General features: G+C 33.6%; 1 protein-coding gene across 1 annotated transcript; it reads left to right on the top strand.

Moving 5' to 3' along the window:
• Positions 1 to 17,400: 17,400 nt before the first annotated feature.
• Positions 17,401 to 20,869, top strand: LOC114287548 (putative ribosome biogenesis protein RLP24). The gene is made up of 5 exons (XM_028230933.2): positions 17,401 to 17,533; positions 18,112 to 18,223; positions 19,991 to 20,104; positions 20,213 to 20,349; positions 20,469 to 20,869. Exons 2-5 carry the CDS (start codon positions 18,143 to 18,145, stop codon positions 20,635 to 20,637), a joined length of 501 nt encoding a protein of 166 aa, XP_028086734.2. The 5' UTR covers positions 17,401 to 17,533; positions 18,112 to 18,142; the 3' UTR covers positions 20,638 to 20,869.
• Positions 20,870 to 22,360: the final 1,491 nt, after the last annotated feature.

A 22,360-nucleotide genomic window follows, 5' to 3' on the forward strand; every position in this document is an offset into this window, starting at 1 on the left:
GCTGCCGTGGCTGCCTTATCAAGGCTTGGAATGCCATTGCATGCTCACCTCTAAGGGAGGTTGAGTGTGCACTTGGGGAAAATAAGCATGCAAGCCATGTTACCTAGATAAAGAGAAAAGGAAGTGGCAGTCAGCCACTTTCCTTGCAACTTGATCATTTCTTTTCTTTTCTTTTTTTTTGAATTGAATTGAAATTGGTGCCAATACAATATTAATATATATATATATATATATATAACCTTTTATATACATATATGATTTTGAGTCACTTTAATATTAGAATATTATTTTATGTAACTAAAAGACATGAGATTGAACCAATTAATCTCCATGGGTAAATTTTCTTGTACACAAATTATTAATGTAAAACTTTATACAGAATAATATATATTAAGAATTAGATTTGTGTAGTCATAAAAGTGACGATGACAAGGACAACAATAATAATACTATGAAAATAAAAATTGCACTAATTAAATAATTAAAAGTTAATTATAGAATTGCGTCACAAAATGTTGTTATGGAATTGGATTATAGATGTTGATTACAAAATTTAAGTAGCTAAATATAATTACCAAAATAATTTAATATGCAAAAAATACGGGTTCTCACACAACTCCAAGAACTTTTAGATAAAAATTTCATTCGTCCGAGCACGTCACCTTGGGGTGCTCCAGTGTTGTTTGTAAAGAAGAATGATGGGTTGTTGAGATTATGTATAGATTACCGTGAACTGAACAAAGTAACAGTCAAGAACAAATACCCTCTGTCCCGAATAAATGACTTGTTTGACCAATTGTAAGGGGCACAAGTGTTTTCTAAAATTGACCTTAGATCCGGGGTATCACCAGTTAAAGTCAAAGTAGAAGACGTAGAGAAACCGCTTTCCAAACCAGATATGGGCACTATGAATTTCTGGTAATGCCTTTTGGAGTAACTAATGCACCTGTAACATTCATGGATTTAATAAATAGGGTGTTCAAACAATTTCTGGATGAATTCATTGTTGTCTTTATTGATGACATACTAATTTACTCCAAAAGTAGGGAAGAACATGAGAACCATTTGCGAATTGCTTTACAGACTTTGAGAAGAAACTGTATGCAAAATTATCCAAATGTGAATTCTGGCTTGACAGTGTGGCATTTTTGGGACATGTGATCAACAAAGATGGTGTATCAGTAGACCCATAGAAAATTGAAGCCATTGTTGACTGGCCAAGACCAACCAACGTGTCAGAAAATAGAAGTTTTCTGGGACTTGTTGGTTTTTACAGAAGATTTGTAAATGACTTCTCAAAACTCGCCATGCCATTGACACAATTGACACAGAAGAATGTACAGTTTGATTAGAATGATCAATGTGAATCAATCTTTCAAGAGTTGAAAACCAGACTAGTGACTGCATCAATCTTAACTTTACCTAATGGTACTAATGGGTTCCAAATTCATAGTGACGTTTCGTATGAAGGGTTAGGTTGTGTACTAATGCAAAATGAGAAAGTAATTGCTTATGCCTCTCGGCAACTACGTCCTTATGAGAAGAATTATCCAACCCATGACCTTGAACTCGCCGCGGTGGTTTTTGCTTTGAAGATTTGGCGACATTATCTGTATGGTATGACTTGTGAAGTGTACACGGACCATAAAAGCCTCAAATACTTCTTTACCCAAAAAGAACTGAACACGAGACAGAGAATGTGGCTAGAATTGATCAAAGACAACGATTTACAAATTCTATATCATCCAGGAAAGGCAAATACCATTGCAGATGTGTCGAGCCGAAAATCCATTGCTAATTTGTCATGTTTGCTCACCGGTAGAGAGAGTTGTTATGTGACTTGGAGAAGAATAAGATTGAAGTTGTGTTATGTAAACAGGGTGGAATCTTAGCCGCCATTTCTGCTTAGCCTGCAATCATTGAAGAAATTAAAGGGAAACAACGCGAAGATGAGTTTCTGAGAAAAATTGTTGATGAGATTGAATCAAAACCGAAACCAGGATTTGTGCTTGACAATGATGTGTTGAAATTTTAAAATCGCCTTTATGTGTTGAACTGTTTAGACCTTAGGAAACGCATCATGACTAAAGCTCACAACTCAAAATTTGCTATGGATCTAGGAAATACGAAGATGTATCACGATTTGAAACAGAATTTCTGGTGGTCGGGAATGAAAAAGTGTATTGCAGATTTTGTGGCTAGATGTTTACACTGTCAACAAGTTAAAGCCGAATATCAGCGACCCGCTGGTTTGTTACAGCCGCTTCCAATACCAGAATGGAAATGGGAGCACATTACCATGGACTTCATTGTGGGATTGCCTTGCTCCTCCCGAGGCATGGATTTTATTTGGGTCATTGTTGATCGTTTAACTAAGTCTGCCCATTTTTTACCTGTCAAATCTTTGTATAATGCGGATAAATTGGCTAATTTGTATGTCAATGAGATTGTAAAATTGCATGGAGTTCCAGTGTCCATAGTACCTAACAGAGATCCCAAGTTTACTTCAAGGTTTTGACAGAGTTTGCAATAGGCCTTGGGAACTGAACTGACATTAAACAATGCTTATCATCCACCGACAGATGGCCAATTTGAATGAACCATTCAAACATTGGAGGACATGTTACAAATGTGTGTGTTGGACTTTTAAGTTAATTGGGAGGCTTACCTTCCTTTGGCCAAATTTGTGTATAACAACCGCTATCATTCAAGCGTTTGGATGGCTCCTTACGAAGCTTTGTATGGTAGAAAATGCCGATCTTCGATATGTTGGGCCGAAGTAGGTGATTAACCTTTGTTGGGACCGAAACTTGTGCAAGAAACAACCGAGAAAGTGAAACTGATACAAAAAATGTCTGAAAACTGCACAGAGCCTGTAAAAAAGTTATGTTGATGTTCGAAGAAGAGACAGAGAATATGAAGTCGGGGATCACGTGTTTATTAAAGTGACTCCAATGAAAGGACAAACGCGATTTGGTGTTGAGGGCAAATTAGTACCGAGATATGTTGGGCCATATGAACTTCTGGAGAAAATTAACCTGGTGACGTATCAGGTAACCTTAACACCAGTTATAGAGCATATGCATAATGTCTTTCATGTCTTAATGTTACGGGATTACTTATGAGATCTGCATCATGTTATCGAGCCGACACATGTGTTTTTGAAGGATGATTATACGTACGAAGAAAATCCTATTCAAATTATGAATCGCCAGATCAAAAGATTGAGGAATAAAGAAATATCGTTGGTGAAGGTTGATTGGAAAAACCACGGAGGAACTTATGCTACATGGGAAACAAAAAAAGAAATGATGAAGAGATATCCGTATCTGTTTCCGTTGGACCCAACGTTTTTTCGAAATGAAGGTAATTCAAATTTGGGGGACCAAACTCTTTAAGGGGGAAAGACTGTAACAACCCCGACCCATAGTTAACGTTAATCCATGTTTAATTATACCTAAAAAGAAATTAAAGTGAAATTTTGCATCATACATTGCATTATATGTGTTTCTATCTGTTTAACGTAGAAAGATCTGTTCATGTTTTCGTTTTAGATTGCGAATTGAAGGCCTTATCGGCATCCGATTTAGAAATTGACTTGATTTATGTCTTATTAGAATTTTTTAAAATTTTATGGTAGGTTTAATTGAAATTTGGTTCGGAACGATTAAGTTAAAATAATTTAATGTCTACTTGATTAACTTGATCAACAAATAATTACACTTTTACCCAAGCCTATATTAGGTTTCTACATACTTCTCAACTCTCTTTTCTTCACCATTTTGTTTTAGTTTGTTGATGCCAACCGTGAGAGAGAGAGAAGGGGGAGAGATTGGAGTCAATTTGAGGCCAAGCTAGCAATTATTAGAGAAATTGAAGGGAATTGGAGTGATTAAGCAAGAGAACACTAGCATTTAAGGAATTGAGGACTCTAGGTAAGGAATCAAACTCTTAGTTGTGTAATTGAGTTAGATTTTACAAGAATTCAAGTGAGAGAAATGGATTGACAAGAGAATTAAGTTAGAATTGGAAAATTGTAACTCATACCATGCATGCATATTTTCTCATATTTTGAGTTTAATTGCCAAGAATTCCCTCGTGCATGTTTTGGATTCACCTTAATTTTGGGAAATCATCAAGTTTTATGTTGTTTTGTAGCATTTGATCATGTTTTGAGAAGCATAAGTTCAAAGAAATTCACGCATGTCATGTTCATGAAACATTTATAAATTTTAAGTTTAATTTTTGCACAATTGGCAAGCTATTGAGCCATGATTTCTTGAAATGATCTTTAATTCATGATACTTTATGAGTATCTAAGTGCTTCCTCAAGTTTTGGCCCAGAAAAATCGAGTTTTGATGTTTTAAGATTGAGTTTTGGACCTTGGAAGCAAATTTGGAAATTCCAGAATTTGTACCATCTGCTCGAGTGAAGTATTGTACGCTCGAGTGACCACCTTTGTTTTTGCACCTTCGCTTGAGCGACCAGAACTACGCTCGAGTGTGAAATGCATGTTTTCAGAAGTTCATGTGTTTTTACAGATCGCTCGAGCGACAAAAGTCACGCTCGAGTGAAGGTTTGAATCGCACGCTCGAGCGAGGATCAAGCGTTCGTTGGGCGTGAAAATCAACCAACTAGTACTTTTTCAAAATTTACAGACCGCTTGAGCGAAGGAAGTTACACTTGAGCGTACCCTCACATTTTGCATGCCAGCTTGAGCGAGGAAAACCACGCTCGAGCGTGGACCCTGTTTTTAGCAAATTTTGAAAAAATATTTTCAAGTACATTTTTGTCACGACCCAAACCTGCCCCTATGGGTTTAGCACCGTAGCCGGCCAGTAATCCGTGATTACCAAAGGCTTGCTTAACAGTAATAACAATAATACAGAGTACAGGGGTTGGCGGAAGCCAAAACAGTAATTAAAAGATGTCCAATGAGCTGTGACAGTCTGTATGCAAAAAGAATTTTCATAACATGTTCACATTCGAAACAAAATGGTATGTACATACATCATATACAGATATTTAGGTTAGGGACCAAATCCCTACCATAACAGTACAGTACAGGTACACATATCATTCAGTCTATGCAGTGTTACAAAACTAGATACAAAGGGGGAAAATTAAAACACCTCAAAAAGCCCTAGCTTGATGGACTTGGAACCTCGCAGTGAGGCACGGTGGTTGGCTTTGACAAAATGGGAGCTTAGCCCGACGCTCTTAGCAACGGTCTGGTGCTTGTACACCTACATATATATATGAGCAGTGAGCTAAAGCCCAATGAATAACATATGCGTAAAGAGGCTAAGAATGAATGTCCTTTCAGTATTGAAAACAGTCATTTATCAGTATATCAGTCATTCAGTTTGTGGCTCGTAATTCATGCCATAACAGTCATTCAGAAACAATAATAGTCATATGTGGTACATCCAATAGCAAAGCAGTACAGTAGGTCTTAATAGATCGAGCAAGCAGTCAATGATGGCCATCATATCAGTACACAGTAGTGGTTCCAAACATGGGAACTGACAGAGATCTCTGTAACAGTATCAGTAACAGTTCAGTAACAGTAAATTGTTATAGATGCCACGAATACAGTTCACAAATAGGACAAACATTCATTCAGTAAACAGTGCCATTTCATAAAGCAGTACAGTCATTTGTTCAGAAAATAATCTTAATTGAACATATCTTTACAACATTGTTACTCACAGAGCACTGGGCTATAAACAGTTAGAGCGTCCTCGGATGCCAACCCTACAGTTACAGAACGAACACACACTAAGCTACACAGTTGGAAAAATAATAACTTAATCCTTAATTTGCCTCGGTGTGGTTCTACATCAATATCCTTATTAAGATGTCTTAAACTAGGCCTAAGAATGCCTAGGATGGAATGAGGATACAAAGATGCACTTTTAAACACTTTTCAAAATTTTCAGAAAACAAGGGTCTCGCTCAAACGTGGCTTTCTACGCTCGAGCGGACATGCAGACAAAAGAGCTCTGCTCGAGCGTGACTTCCATCGCTCGAGCGGACTGTAAGCTACAGTAAAAAAATACTGGATGCACAAAAATCACGCTCAACAGGCGCTCGATCCACACTCGAGCGTGAGACACAAGTCCTCGCTCGAGCGTGAACTCTCTCGCTCGAGCGGACTGTAAACACATGCAAAGTACTGGATACACGCATTTCACGCTCGAGTGCCACTTTCCTTGCTCGAGCGGACTGTATGAACACAAGGCGTACGCTCGAGCGTGGAGTTCCTCGCTCGAGCGTGAGTCCAAAATCTGAAATTTCTAGATTTCAACCTCAAGCTCAAAACTCAACTTTAAAGCATCAAATTCGATCCTCTTGGTCTAATTTTCTGGAAAACACTTGCACACTCATAACATGACATGTTTCAAAGATCAATTTGAGAAATCAAAACCCAAAAGTAGTTCAATTAAACACAATTTTCAAATAAATTTCAAGAACATGAAGAACAATGCAAATTCAACACATGCATGGGTTTCTTGAAACTCCAATGTTCTAAAACAAGATCAAATGCAAGATTTAACTTCAAAACATGGTGAGTTCATGGACTATAACAAAAATATAGACATGCATGCAATAATTTCCATGAAAACAACTCTAAACTTCAAGATATACACATGCATGCATGATTTCCTACTCAATTCAACATAATAAGCCAATTCTAGCCTCAACTCACTAAACTTCTATGAATCATGCAAGATATAACTCAAATGCAAGCTCAAGAAGATGGTTCTCCTACCTTAGACCTTGAATTACAAGTGCAGAAGCTCAATTATGCAAGACTCCTTCAAATTCTCTAAATTCTCCAAGCAATTTGGTTGAAATCAAGTTTTTCCCTCTCTCTCACTCTCTCTAGTCAGTTAAGCTCAAGAAGATGGCTGAGGAAATGTTGTATGTCTAAGTGTACTCAAGCCTCAAGGGGTTTGGAGAAAGTGGCCCACTAAGCATGGCAATTTGGTGAATAAGTTCAACTCTTGTAAATTAGCATTATTTAATCTAATTAAAACATGCTAAATCACATTTCAATTAAATATATCATAAAATCACATTAATTCTAATTAACACAAAGCATTAATCAATTTCAAATTCGGCCGCCGATAAGGCCTTCAATTTGCAGTTTAAAACATAACATATGAATAGATCATTTAACAGTCAAACAGATAGACATGCATTTAAACTAACACACTCAATCAATTAGCTTAGAATTTCAATCAATTCAATTACTTATCATGATCAGTCTTAATTTAGCAGTAATCAGTGGTGTTATCAGTAAACAGTGGTGAGGGTTGTCACAATTTTTGCATCATCATTCTATCCTAGGCATTCTTAGGCCAAGACCAAAACACTATAATGAGGATAAAGGCTAGAAACACACTTAGGACAAAGGAAATGAGTTATGTGAAATTTGAGCGTGTGTTTCAATGTATGTCTCTGTCATGCTATGTAGGTCATGCGCCTCGAGTCAAGTGAATGACCTACTCTACTCGCCTACTTGGAGCCATCTGTTAATTGTGAATAATAACTCTGTAAAGCTATGTTTAATCACAAGTATTTTCTGATTGATATGATACGATCTGTTTCCTAAAATGCTATTTTATGAATTATGAATGAATGTCTATTTTTCTAAAATGTATTTGTAGCATCCTTAGTTTATGTGGCTCTCGCTCGGGGGTGACAATATCGTGGTCAACATGCACGTGGCCCTCGCCCAAGGGTAACAATAATGTGGCTTATATTCACGTGGCCCTTGCCCAGGGATAACAATACCGAGGCCTATATTCACGTGGCCTCTGCCTGGAGGTAACAATACCATGTCTACTTACGCGCAACATATGGACCTTTATGGTTGTCGGTATCGACTATACATGTGAGTCTCAGGACCAAGTTGATATGATAGCTAATGGATGTACCACGCATGATCTTATACAAAATTCGAATATGAATATGAATATGAGTATGAACATGTATATGATCCTATTTCTGATTTGAAAATTTGAATATGCATAAGACCCTGTTTCTGATATAAACTCTGATTTCTAACTCTGTGATGGATATCATTCGTTAAAACCGTTTACCTTGTTATTATTCACTGGGCTCTCGCTCACTATTCCTTGCATGTATGTAGGTGACCAGGCATGTGATCAGGGCCAGAGTTGATGACCTAGAGTTAAGGGTGTAATAATGGCCCGGTCCGGCCCGGCCTATTCGGGCTTTGTGGGCTCGCTATTTTTTAGAGGGCTGGGCCGGGCCAGCCCATGGGCTAAAATGTGGGGCCCAAGCCCACTCATAATAGGGCCTGGGCTCGGGCTTTGGCCCGCGGCCTGGGCTTAGTCGGGTTTTTTTTTTTTTAATTTTAGAAGAAAAAAAAATTTATACTAAAGTATTTTAATTACGATTAATGAGATATTTTGTTTGGTTATGTAATGTTTTATAGTGATATTTAAATTTAATTATATATGACTTATGTTTTTTTAATTGTGAACTTATAACTAAAAAGTATGCAATTAAGGAATTTTTTTTCTTTCAAAATGCATAATTTTATATATATGAAATTAAAATTTTCAATATTACAATATTAAATTATTTATATAACATTTATTGAATGAATAATTTTTATTTCAAAATGAAATAAAATATTACAAAAATTGATATTATTAAATAAATTAGATGTAAATTACTGATGATGGCATAGCAATTGCATCACTGGCACCTACTACCTACCAATCATTTGCATTATATTCCACCTCAATAATCTAATATAAAAAAAAAAAAACAAAAACAAAAACAAAAACCAAGAAAAAAACGAAATGAAATGAAATAGTAAAAAATAAATTGTTGATCAACCATCGGAGGAGACAGACATTTCATTCACGTTGCCCGATGATATGTCATCCAAATCATATTGAATTCGCTCATTTTCACTAAAATTTTGTTTTCTTGTAAGCGCGTGCATATGATCCCTGGATATCAATGCCTCAACCATTTCGGGCGAAAGCCTGCTCCTGTAGTCACTCAGCACCCGTCCACCTGCACTAAAAGCTGTTTCTGAAACAACTGTAGAAATAGGAACGGTTAGTATATCACGGGCCATCTGTGAAACCACAGGCCACATAGATTCAGTTTGTTTCCACCATTCCAAAATGTCAAAATTATCAGAATCATCCATTGACTGGCTTTTCAAATAACGTTGCAATTCAGAACTACTTACACTTGTATGTTGAGATATTCTTCTACTTTTTATTGTTGTGAAAATACTTAATCTCCCGCCTCGAGATTGTTGGACTGCTAGTGTAGTGTGTGTAGATGTATTTATAGATGCAGATGCAGCTACAGCTGCCCTGTATTCTTGAAATAATGTGTTGCATGTTTGCATAATAGAGGCAAACTGTTTTTGATCATCAAAAATACGCTCTAAAAATTCTTGTAAACCAACTTCTTTACACCTAGGATCAATTATTATAGCTAAACCTAATAGATGAGGCAACAGATGAAAATATTTATCAAATTTTTCTTTCATTGAAGTAATAATGGTTACATAAAGTTCATTACCTATATATTTTATGAAAACTTTAATTATTTTTGCTAGCATATGTAAAACAAATGGTGAAGTATGAATATATATATAAGAAAATAATCTTGTTGAAGTATCGAAAACTTTTAAAAAATCTTTATACAAGGTTACTTGGCGCCAATTAAGTTCAGTGGGTGTCAGTACTCCTCCTATTGATGTTGTTGCAAAAAATAAATTTATTACTTTTCTTTGTTTACAAGTTATTTTTAACATATTATATGTTGAATTCCACCTACTATCTATATCTAAAATTAAGTTTTTAAATGACAAATTCGATTACCAGAAGACATAATAGTAACAACTGCATTTTTTATTACAAGTACAGAAGTTTCGTAAACATGCATAGCTTCTTTAACAATCAAATTTAAAATATGGACACAACAATGAACATGAAATAAATCACCATCAACAAGTAATTGTAAAGTTGATTTTAAATGAGTTACAATTTGATTATAATATGATGCATTATCTAAACTAATCGTAAATATTTTATTTTGTAAAGTCTACTCATAAAATACATTTCTTATATCTACACCAAGCGACTGACCAGTGTATGGAAGTTCAATTAATTTAAATGAAATAATTCTTTTATTTAATTTCCAATCATTATCAATAAAATGTGCATTGATACATTGATATTCAAAACCATTATTTGACCACAGATCAGATGTTAAACAAACTCTTCCATTCAAATTTTCAAAGATATCAAATAATTCACTTTTAATATCCTCAAATTTCTTTAAAATCCTGTTTCTAGTAGTATTTCTTCAAAAACTTTGATATTGCGGTGCAAAACTTTCATGAATCATTTCGGTAAAATCAGGATATTCACTAGTACTAAAGGGTTGTTCTTTTTTAATAATATAATCAACTACAGAATTTTGTGCACGTATAGGATCATATGAAAATGTTTGTAAATTACCAGTTGATAAAACCCCTAATTGCATTTGATTTCGAATATCAAGTTGTTTACTTTGTAAATGTTTGTCAGAATGCCTTTTTAAATGATTACTACCCCCTGCAGATGCAACACTAAGTAAACGTGCAGAATATTTACATTTTTCTTTAAATGTAATTGTGCTATCAGGATTATTTATAGATATTTTTTTCAAAATGTTCCCAAACGCTACTACTTCTGCTCTTAGATGATGATGCAACTGTTGGAAGAGAGATATTAGAGAGAGAATCAACATATTCATGTGGTGCAGTATATGTATCAACATCGACATAAACATTAGGCATATTAAGATCCATAATAATGCAAGTAAAACAATATATAAGAATTAACAATTAATTTAAATAATGTGTAAATTCAATCAATAAAAAAATAATAATTAATATATGTGCATAAATTTAATTAAACTAATTAATGTTACCGACTGACGAATGCGATATAGAAATTTTCTTCTTCTGCTAAAAGTTTCTTGTTGCACAATTACAATAGCCACTTAGAGATGACACTTCAAAATTAATTGAGAGTTGAGAGAGTTGAAGAGAGAGAGAGAGAGAATGATTTGTTGTGAAATATATTTTGAAAACTAAAATATATTTATACTAGTTTCAATTCCAACCGTTTGAATTATTATGACCGTTTTATATATATTCGTTTGAGTTGTAGAGGAGATGCAAATTTGCAATGCAACGGCTCAAAATTGAGGCTAGGCTAGGAAATGGTTACCTCCTTTTCGGTAACCATTTGGACGGTACTCTTTGGCCAGTGGGAGCCATCACGGGTCCCGTTTTACTAATCGGACCCGTTGAATGTGTACAATTCGTCGAGTATTATATATTTATAAAAAATCATGTTGATCGGATATCTATAACTATCTGATCGGATTAGTTTTTTTTTGTCAACCATTAACTATAACACCATGTATTTTTATACCAAATTGATTTGATCATGTAGCTAACGATATCTGATTAACGTGATTTTTTACAGGCATATATTAATGGAAGATTTCTACACATTGCACGGTTCGGATTATCAAAATGGGACTCGTGGTGAGCCCCCACAAGCCCAGTATTACCTTCTAACTTAGTGTGTATATATATATATATTATTATTTTTTTTCTTTCACGTGAGCTTAGGACCTTCGGTATACTTTCCCGTCAGGTTATTAGGTGCACTTTCCCACTTTCTCAGCCACACACACAGACTGTGCTGCTGTGCGCACAGTGATACATCATTTCATCATTTTCTATTAAATAATTCGTAATTTGATTTGATTTTAATAAATTATTATTAATTTTTGTTTTATTTTAAAATTATTAATGTTATTTATTTAATTATATTAATTTTTATTTATTTTTTTATGTTTATAAGATCAATCTTTTTATTTATTTAATTATTTTATTTTTGTATTTTTATAAGATCAATCTTTTTATTTTTTTATTTTTATAAGATCAATTATTTTATTTTATTTTATTTTTATAAGATCAGTATTTTTATTTTTTTATTTTTATAAGATCAATCTTTTTATTTTTTTATTTTTATAAGATCAATATTTTTATTTTTGTAGGATCAATTATTTTATTTTTTTATTTTTATAAGATCAATCTTTTTATTTATTTTTTTAATTATTTAACTATTGTAAGTTGTTTTTTATTTTTATTTTTTGAAATTTGCCGGGCCGGGCTGCTTGCAGGGTCGTTTTTTTTTTTTTTAGGGCGGGTCGGGCAATAGGCCGAGCTAACAGGCCGACCCGACCCGACCCTAAAATGGAAGGCCCAGGCCCAGGCCCAAGATATTGGGCTGGGCTCGAGCCCAGGCTTAACCGGACTGAAACGGGTCGGGCCCGCAGGGGGCTTCGTGCCGCCCATGGGCCTCGGGCCATTTTTACACCCCTACCTAGAGTTTCGTTTAGTCAACCACCCTTTGCGCCTCCCGCGGAGGTTCCGGACCAAGTCATGTATAGTGGCTACGTTTTGTGGATGTATAAGACTTTACTTCTTTTGGTTTTACGAACAAGTTTTCTGTTGTGAATGTCATGTAAACACTGTACTAAGCTTTGGTAACACATGTATATGTTTATAAAGTTTAAAATTATTTTGTTCCAAGTATGCCTGCACAGCTCAATGGACGTTTTATTTTGTACAATTGCTTCCGCAGCCCCTTGATTATATGTTATTCTGTTCAGAGGCCTTTGATAATCCAAGGATTATTGGCCGGTTATGATGCTAAACCTATAGGGGGCGGGTTTGGGTCGTGACAAGAGTCGTTCTGTGAACGAGTTTATTAGGACAACCATTTAGTAGTCAAAACCTTTTTACGATTACAAGTATTATATTTATTTCTTCAACTCCCCTATGACATCCAAGATAAAATAAGATGTATGTTTATTAAGTTATTTCTAAGATGGTATGGAGAATGTGTCACCTATCTAGGAATTGAGTGGTGCTACTTCAACAGACAGACAACCTTGTACAGTTATAGAATGTTAAAAGTTTCATTCAATTCAAACAAAGTCATCAGCACAAAAGATCCTTTAGTTCAAATGTGAAAATTGGGAATAATCAATACATTTGACGTTCCACCTCACCCATAGAGTACTATATTCTCTCAACTCACTAAATTCCAACAATTTATGTTCAAGAAAATTTATGAAGTCTATAAAGAATATCCAAGCTTGACACCCATCACATTTATTACTATCCACATGGAGGTAAAGGATGAACGTCTAAATGCATCTCATTATCTGATAAAAGTCAAAGACAAGAAAGACGTGATCTCCTACAAATGTGATCGACTCAAAGATTGTGATAAACCTTTTATATTAGATCCAACAAAAGCAAGAGCAAGAGGATTTTTCATAATATCTCATGAAACTACAGAATTAGCAAGAGTTGGATGCAAATTAGTTTATTATAGAAGGACTGCGTTTACAATAACACCATCCTTGGTAGAAAAGTTAATTGTTCCAGGATTGCCTTATGAATTAGTATATGATTATTTGAAATAAGTAGATTCGGGGACATTTATCTGAAAGATTAGAGAAATATCTGATGAAATAAGATCTAAAGGATGAGATGTGATGTTTGAAGAATATGATGCAAACTCTGATCTTCATTATATCATGGGTGATGAGGGGGTATGTAATCTAGACAATGCAATGGATTAACAAAACCATAGGCAATTTGGCAAAACCATGGACTGAAAATTACATATCCATGTGACTACACCACCAAGTGTCTTTTATTCATAAATAAATCAACATGTGGCCACACCACCTATTAGTTTGTCTCTTGTTTGTCTTTAAGTAACAAAAAAAATTTAATGTATAAAATATTTTATGTTTATAGAATAGGTTGAAGTTCAGACTTTGAAGTCCATAAGATGCCTATATAAATGCCTTGAGGGAGAGCAAAATGGGAGAGATTACTTAGAGTATATTTAAAACTAAGAAATAAGTCTGGTTCTTAGGCCTTCTTAAAGTAAACAACATTCTAGTAATCCAACAGTCTACAGACACCCATTTTCTTGTAAATCTTTGTTCAATAAATAAAAAAGTTTTTCATTTTCAGAAAAGAATGTGTTACTACTGTATGTTTAGTTATTGATCTTAGGTCTCTTGCGTAACCAAAGAAACAGTTTCTAAAGTTACGATCTGAGGTAGGAAACAAAACAGATTTGTGCTGAGCCTAATCTAAGGAAGGAAAAGTTGAGGTTAGTTACCTCTGTAAACTGGAAACTTGTCAACGCCAGAGCCCTACGCCGACTATGTTCAAGTAACGGTCAAAATCCTTAGACACTGTTCTTATTTTGGAAGCATAGTGGGCCTAAAATCAAAACATCTTAAAATTATAAATAAGTTTATCTTTTTTATGAGTTTATATTGCCATTTCTATATCCAAGATCTGTTGCTACATCGTAATCAAGTACTAATATTAATCGCAAATTGTCACCGACGTCGTGAATTTTTACAAAATCTACTAAATACTAGTGCTGTTAAAGATATAAAATTTACAAGAAAAGAGTTGATAACTAGGTTTAGTATCCTACCCAAAAAAAAAACATTGAATTAATAATTATTTTTCATATCATCAAGCCACATTATTTGAGTCAATTTAAGCTACAAAAGTTTTGAGCTTCCAAGCAACACCCTTAAAATAGAAGCAAAGGCAATGGGCCATACTACCCTCACAACCAATTTAAAAAATTGATGAATAAAGAATTAAAAGTGAAATACAATTATTATATTAAACTTGTATCGACTAAAATAAGGGGAGGAGGGTGATTCATCGTGATGTATGTGAGGCCTATTTTGGAAAGTACGTTAAAAAGTTGATTTTTTAGATTTTTTAAAAAATCATATAAAAAAACAGAGAGGTGATATAATTCAAAAAAAATCAAAAAGTCAAAAAATTAAATTTTAACCAACATTCAAAAATAGGACATTGTTTCGTGATCAAGATATGCTAATTCATTTGGCAATTCCTTGACACTTTTTTTTTAAGACATTGACATAAACAACCTTGTTTATGTTAGGGGTGCTCAGCTGATATTCCGATCTGCTCAAATTGATCAAACTGAACTGATCTGCCACATTTTGGATGGATGCGTGATGATGAGCAGACGATTATAGATTAATTTTTTTTCTAATCCGCCTAGTTTTGGACGGATGACGGATTTGAGATTCCTTTGACCGTAATCGAACCGCCAAACCGCAAGCACCCTTAATAATTTATAAGACTTTATGTTTCAATTTGCTTAGATATTTTGTTTGTGTTTGTAATTGAACAAGAGTTTAGATATTCTGTTGTGTTTTTAATTTGAAAATCCTTTTATCAAATGACAAGTGTCGATATTTGGTATTTTTGTGTGAAAAATATAAGGATTAATTTTGTCATTCAAAAAAAAAAAAAAAAATTAAATAGTTTTTGAATAAAGAAAAAAGTATTCAAATAGTTTTGATAATGCATGATTTTTTTATATGTATTTATTATTGGTATTTAACAATTTAGTTGATAATCTTTTGGTTATGTTGAGTTGGATTGTTATCTAAAAAAAATATTGACAAATTGTTGCATTATGTTCAAAATTTGTAAAAGTTTAAACCGTCAAACCGATTCGTATCCATCCACCAATCCGTAAATCTACATCCGTCAATTCGACAGACGGATGCAAATTGAATTTTTTCAATCCGCCAATTCGACGAATAGATGGCGTATTGGAGGTTCTCCGGCCACAACCTAACTTCGAACACCCCTAATTTATGTATAGAGAATTAATTTTTTTTTCCACATTTACCCAAAAGATGAGTGTACAGTCAAACTTAATGCGTCGTTGCATATACTTAAAATAAAAATTTTAGCTCAAATTCAATAAATAAAAAAGAGTGAGAATTAAATGGTAAATTATAAATATACTTTTTGAGATTTCTCGCTCCTTCAAATTTCTAACTGAATAACAAATAATCCATTTTATTAATAAATTATTAAGTCAATTATAATTTTTAATAATGTTAGAAATATATTTTAATTAACAATTATGGTACAGTTAATATTTTTTTATTAATTGTATTAAATAAAAAATTATAACAAAGGGATATTTATAATTTTTTAAACTATAAAGACAATTTGTATTTTAAATAAATTTTAAGAAATGTATTTGTAAGAATTAAGGTTTTCAAAATGGGACTAAGTCGACCTGTTGAACAGTTTGTGAGTTTTCAATTCATATTTTTGTATTTTTGATGATTTTTAAAAATATTTTAATCATTTTGTTTATAATTTTTAGATTTACTTAATGTTAATATACTTAAAAAGTAAAAAATATGTTCAAATTTTTTAAAAAAATTTATTGAATATAAAAAAATATAAAAATTTATTGAATTTTTGTATTTTTGTATTTTTTTTGTATTTGGTATTGTTTTTACAAATATTATATTTTTAAACGTATTTAGATTAAGGCCTTGTTTGAGAATATGTTTTTTTAATATTTTTTTTGACTTTTTAGCTAAAATATGATATAAAAAAATTAAGCTTCGTTTAGCATTGGCTACGGTAGCCAACTTTTTTGTGTTGGGACTTTTTTAGCTTGGTTTTTTTAGTCTCATTTAGTTTTTATTTTTGAGTTTTATTGACTTTTGTGAGAGAAAAAATGTAATGATTATATGTTGGATGTGACATTTTGTCTTATTGGCTTATATAGCCTATTTTGTTTTTTTGTGTTTTTTTTAGTCCTAAAATGTTTACCAAGTAAAGACTTTATTGGGTGTTTGAGAAGTTGCTATTTTTGTAGGCTATTTTAGAAGGCTAAAATTCTTGTGTTTGGGAAGATAATTTGATTTTTTTGTAATTGGATGTGATGTTTATGAGAGAAAAAGTGAAATGATTATGAGTTTGATGTGATATTTTGTCTTATTGGCTATTTTAGCCTATTTTGTCTTTTTGTGGATTTTAACCTAAAAGTGGCTAAAATCTTTCTTCACAAACACTCCCTTAGCATGACTTTTTGATTTTTTAGGAATAGATGTGCAAAAAGTAGAGAGAAAAGTGAATCTTTGACTTTTTAATATATGTTGTTGGCTTTTTAAATTTTTTAGTAATTTTTTGACTTTTAAGCTCAAAAGTAATATTACCAAACAAGACCTAAGTGTATCTAAAAAATATAAAAAATTACATAAAATATTAAAAACATTCACAAAGATAAAAACGAAAATACCAAAAACAAAAATCTAAATTTTGCCAAACATGATAGATGATTATAGATAGAAAATCCGGTTCTTTTTTTAGAGAAATTGTTGGAACCGGTGGACCAGTTGAACCAGCACCGGTTCACTATACCCGGTCGGTCCGTAACAACCTTCCCATAAATCCAAAGTTAGGGCAAAATCCTCATCTCCGGCTCTCTCTCCCTCGTTCGCTTCGTGCTCTTCGCTCTCGGGCGTCTAGCGACGCAGCAACAAGAACAGCGCTTCAAGGCGGTGAGTCCAGAGATCTTAAGCTATTCAGTCATTATTGTGATTAATTTTAGTTTCTATCGTGGTTACTATTAGATTCTCTCTGTATTTCTCTCTCGGTTTGATTGATATCTAAATATAGAATTAGTGATTGATATGTAAATTATTGTAGTTGCTTCTGGTTAATGTGATTTCTATCTAAATTAGGTTTTGTGTTTCTTTATAGTGAAATTGTAATCCGTTGGTGCTACTACTGTCATTTGTGTATTTTTGTATCCCTAATTTGATTGAAATAATGCTACTTTTATATATGAATTTACAGTACATATATATACACTAGCGGTGGATGTGCGGGTAGTTGAGGAATGAAGAAGATGAATAGTTGAATTTTTGACGATCTGGTGTTAGGTTTTATATAGTAGTATAGATTTATTCAACTTGGCTGTTTAGGAAATTTTTAGAAAAAAACCAGGTCGGCATGTCTGTGTCCGGTGTCTGTATTTGTATTAATGTTTCATAGGTGATGCCTTGTGGCTTGTCAATTGATTTAGTAAATATGGCCTTGCTTAATCTTTTGTATGATGATATATTGTCTCTTGCAGGGAATAGAGGATTTTGTAACCCAAATCCGCCATGAGATTGGAAAAATGCTGGTTCTGTTCCTCTACTGTATATCCTGGGCATGGAATTCAGTTTGTTAGGAATGATGCTAAGGTAGCCTTTTTTTTTTTTTTTAATAAGAAAAGATTCTATTCGAAAGGATGAAATGTGTAGCCTTATTTTACACTTTGTGGGTTGTCCTATTATTCTGTTTCTTGGAATATGTGATTCCAGTACATTTGGGGTGTTTGGGAAGGAGCTTTTTTAGTTTTTTTGGCTCAAATAATACTAAAAGACAAAATAGACTAAAATAGTTAATAAGACAAAATATCATATCAAACCCATAATTATTTTACTTTTTCTCTCACAAACATCACATCCAATTACAAAAAAATCCAATTATCTTCTCAAATACAAAAATTTTAACCTCCTAAAATAGCTAAAAACTAAAATAGCAACCTCCCAAACACCCACAAAGTTTTTATTGTGGTTAGACCGGAGAATATGAAGAGAAATGCTAGACCCTATGAAGCACGGGTGCGGGTGCTTTAGGGATACATGGATACGACAAGACTTAAAAAAATTAGGGTACAGGTACAATTGGGTACATCAATAAATTTTTCATTTTTTATAATTTATAGTTTCAGATTCAACTTATAGTCAAAGTTCAATACTAAAATTAAAAGGAGAAATTACAAAATCAAAAAAGAAATCATAGTTCAACTATATCAATATCAAAGCAAAGTCCATAGTCTAATTTAATGCCATTAAATAAGTGAAATTAAAATTACAAAACAAATTTTTATTTCAAAAGCAAGTTAAGCAAAATTTGAAAACTTGAAATTTCAATTTTCACTTCCATTGATTTCATTATTGAATAATTCATCTTTCATTTCTGGCACATCAAGTAATGGATTTGCAATTTCAAGTAAATTATAACTCTTTAATAAATTAAACGTATCTCTACTAATATTCTATAGCTTGGTGTACTCACAATTTATCCATCTTGTACCAACGAAGTACCCACCATAGAGTATCCAACTGTCAAAGAATGTGTAAAAAGTACTTGGTACGTATTTTGAGTACCTGATATGCATGCAACCCTATCAATACGAATACCAATACCCGATAAATACTTGGTACGAGTACGGTAACATTTTCGTAGTACCCGTGCTTCGTAAGCCAGACCCCTTTGTTGGTTTGCAACTGAACCAAACTTAACACTAGGTCATGGGTCTGGAAACCTGATAATGATTCCTGTGTAAGTTGAAGAAACTTTTCAATCTACACAGACCTGACCCAAGTAGGCTTTTCAATTCTGTAGGGAGGTAGTCGTGAGGTTTCATGTTGTCTTGACCTGGGTTTTCATTTGAACCACCTTGTTTGGTTTCAGAAAATTGAACTTTTTGTTTTTGTTTTTGTTTTTGTTTTTGTTTTTGTTTTTGTTTTTTTGTTTTTGTTTTTGGTTTAAAATTTTTTATTTTAAAAAAATCCACTAAAACAAAAAACACGAAAAACAAAAACTCAATTTTTAGAAAATCAATTAAAACCAAACAAGGTGTGCAAACATGATGAGTTTAAATTTTTTTATAATTTGATGAATGGAGAAGATAGGTTGAATTTGAACACTGTTAACAATTATTCTCTGAAGCAATTAAAAATATGGTTAATTTTGGAAAAATAAAAAGCCTTGCATAACTTCAAAAACCTTATGAGTTGTGTGCTTTATATAATATTATAGATTTTTCATTTAAGATGGTACTTGGAACATGTCTTAATTCAAGCTATCATTATAGAACAATATGGTAGCCAATGTAGATTGTCAAATTATAGTTAATATCGCTATTGACTTAAGACTCCTGACAACCACTCCAAATGCAGATTTTCCGATTTTGTCGATCTAAATGTCACAAGAACTTTAAGATGAAGAGGAATCCTCGTAAAGTTAAGTGGACCAAGGCTTATAGGAGACTGCATGGAAAGGATATGACACAGGTAAAGAAGACTCTTTTATTTACTCGTCTTTCCCCCTCTTTCCTCTAATACGGTTAACATGCTATGGTGATAATTTGTTATTTTGCTTTTTCGTATTCAACTTCCAAGGATTCAACCTTTGAGTTTGAGAGGAAGCGAAATAGGCCGGAGAGATATGACAGAAACCTTGCTGAGAACACTTTGAAGGCCATTAAGAAGATTGATAAAGTCAGAGTTGAAAGGGAGGCCAAACATCATGAAAATAGGTTTGCTCTCTCTGTTAAGAATATTATGAACTGTGTCCCCCCCCCCCCCCCCCCCCCCCCCCCTCTTATTAATGGCTACCCCTCCCTCTTATTAATGTCTACTGGGAAAATATGGACAGGTTTAAGGGAAAGAGATCCAAGGAACAGAAGGAGGCAGCAAAGGAGCTCAAGCAGAGCATCGACATGATCAGGGCTCCTGCAGCCCTCCAACAGGAACCTTCTCTTATTTTACCGAAGAAAGTCAAGGTTTCTTCTCAGCAATCAGAGGAAAATCGCATGGAGGAGTGATCTTTGCTTCGTCTTTATGTGGAGGCAAAAGCTTTTTTATTCCTGGTTTCTTTACATTTAGAACCCGGTAATTAAATAGCTATTGATAGTTTTCAGTGTATGGAGTGGTTCGTTTGTTGTTCTTTGGCATCTGAACATGCCTTTGAAGATTATTGTAATGTTGGGCATTTTTATTGAGATTTGGGAACCAATTTTGAAGATTTTGGATATTATAGAGAAACTTTTAAAGTAATAGGTCTGTTGCCCATTTCAGCTTAAATGTCTAAACTTTGTGTAAGAGATCAATCCTGAATTGGTTGTTGATGTTTTGCTTTGAATGAGATTCAAACAGAGTAAAGGAAGAGAAGGTGTTTTTCACATTGAGTTTAGACCAGCTGGTTTACTAGAGCAGATTACTTGTGATTCAAGTTGTGCTCTGGGGATTGGAATTGTAGTTGGAACTCTCTCTGATTGTTGAGAAGTTGAAGAAGGGTAATCCAGAATCTAAATGGTGCCAAAAGTGTTTGGTTGGATTTGGAGTGTGTTGAATTGTGATATCAGCTTATAACTGTAGTGATTTTGAATTGGAGGAAGTTTGTTGAATCACAGGTCTGTTGATGTACTGGTTCCTGTAACTGAATTAGGTTGCATTGCTGGTCTTGTTGCCGCAGCAAAAAGTACTTGCCATTTTGCTCCTCCAAATAATCGTTTCTCAATTTTGCCTTTTTTTTTTTTTTAAAAAAAAAGAAGAGTAAAATTAATTCAATTTCAAAAGGTCATTTGAAAAAAATAATACAATGCGTGTATGGCCTAAAAAGTATTCATTTTGTTACATTTTATGAATGAATCAAATTGATAGAATTAAAATTTAGGGATCCAATCAAATGATAAAATTTTGTCATGTATTTCACTTATATATAGAAATTAATAAAATTATATGTATATGAACAACATGATATAAAATGAAAATAATGTGACTTGTCATACTATATAAAAATAATATATTGTAGTATAAGACAAAAAGTTTGATAATTTAAAACGGAAGTTATAAAATTCCAGTTTTGTGGAAAATAAAATTAGAGGAATGTTGAAACACTTGCTAGTTGAACAAATTTATTTTATGTCTTAGTTGAAAAAAATATAAAGAAGGGCAAACTTCATTTTTAATCCCTGCGATTAAGGCTGCATACAGTTTATTCTTATGACGTTGGAAATCATCACATGACCTCTATGGCTATTAGATTGAAGTGTACAATTAAAATTTCCATCCAAGGTAGACACAGGCCTAATGTGCAAATGGCATCATCAATTTCTAAAGTCTACCCTCTTCTTCATCATCAATATCCAGATTGTAAACCTCTACCCAGCCATCCCTTCTCCCCTTCCTTAGTCTGTCAAAGAATTCATCCTCACTGTCTCCGGTGCGGTCCTCCATTTGATCGACAAAGAGTACAGCGTCAAGCTCGCTTGCGGCGATTTATTTCTTCTTTGTCTCCGGCAAGGTGATAACATTGTCGCCGTCTTCGCTTGTGTCGCCGACGAGATCCAGCGGCCGTTGGCCAAGGACGTGGCGACGGTTACACTCGACGAATCGCATTACTTCTTCTCGTTTTATGCTCCCAAAGAGAGCGATTCGAATTCAAGTTTTTCAATGTAGAAGGTTTCGAAGAAAGGGAAGAGTGAGTGAGTGCTTGATGGGACGGCGGCGATGGCGGTTTTGCCAGAGGATTTGAAGTTGGAGAAG

Source organism: Camellia sinensis, chromosome 12, assembly GCF_055761805.1.
Source record: "Camellia sinensis isolate YWXY chromosome 12, ASM5576180v1, whole genome shotgun sequence".
Classification (NCBI taxonomy): domain Eukaryota; kingdom Viridiplantae; phylum Streptophyta; class Magnoliopsida; order Ericales; family Theaceae; genus Camellia; species Camellia sinensis.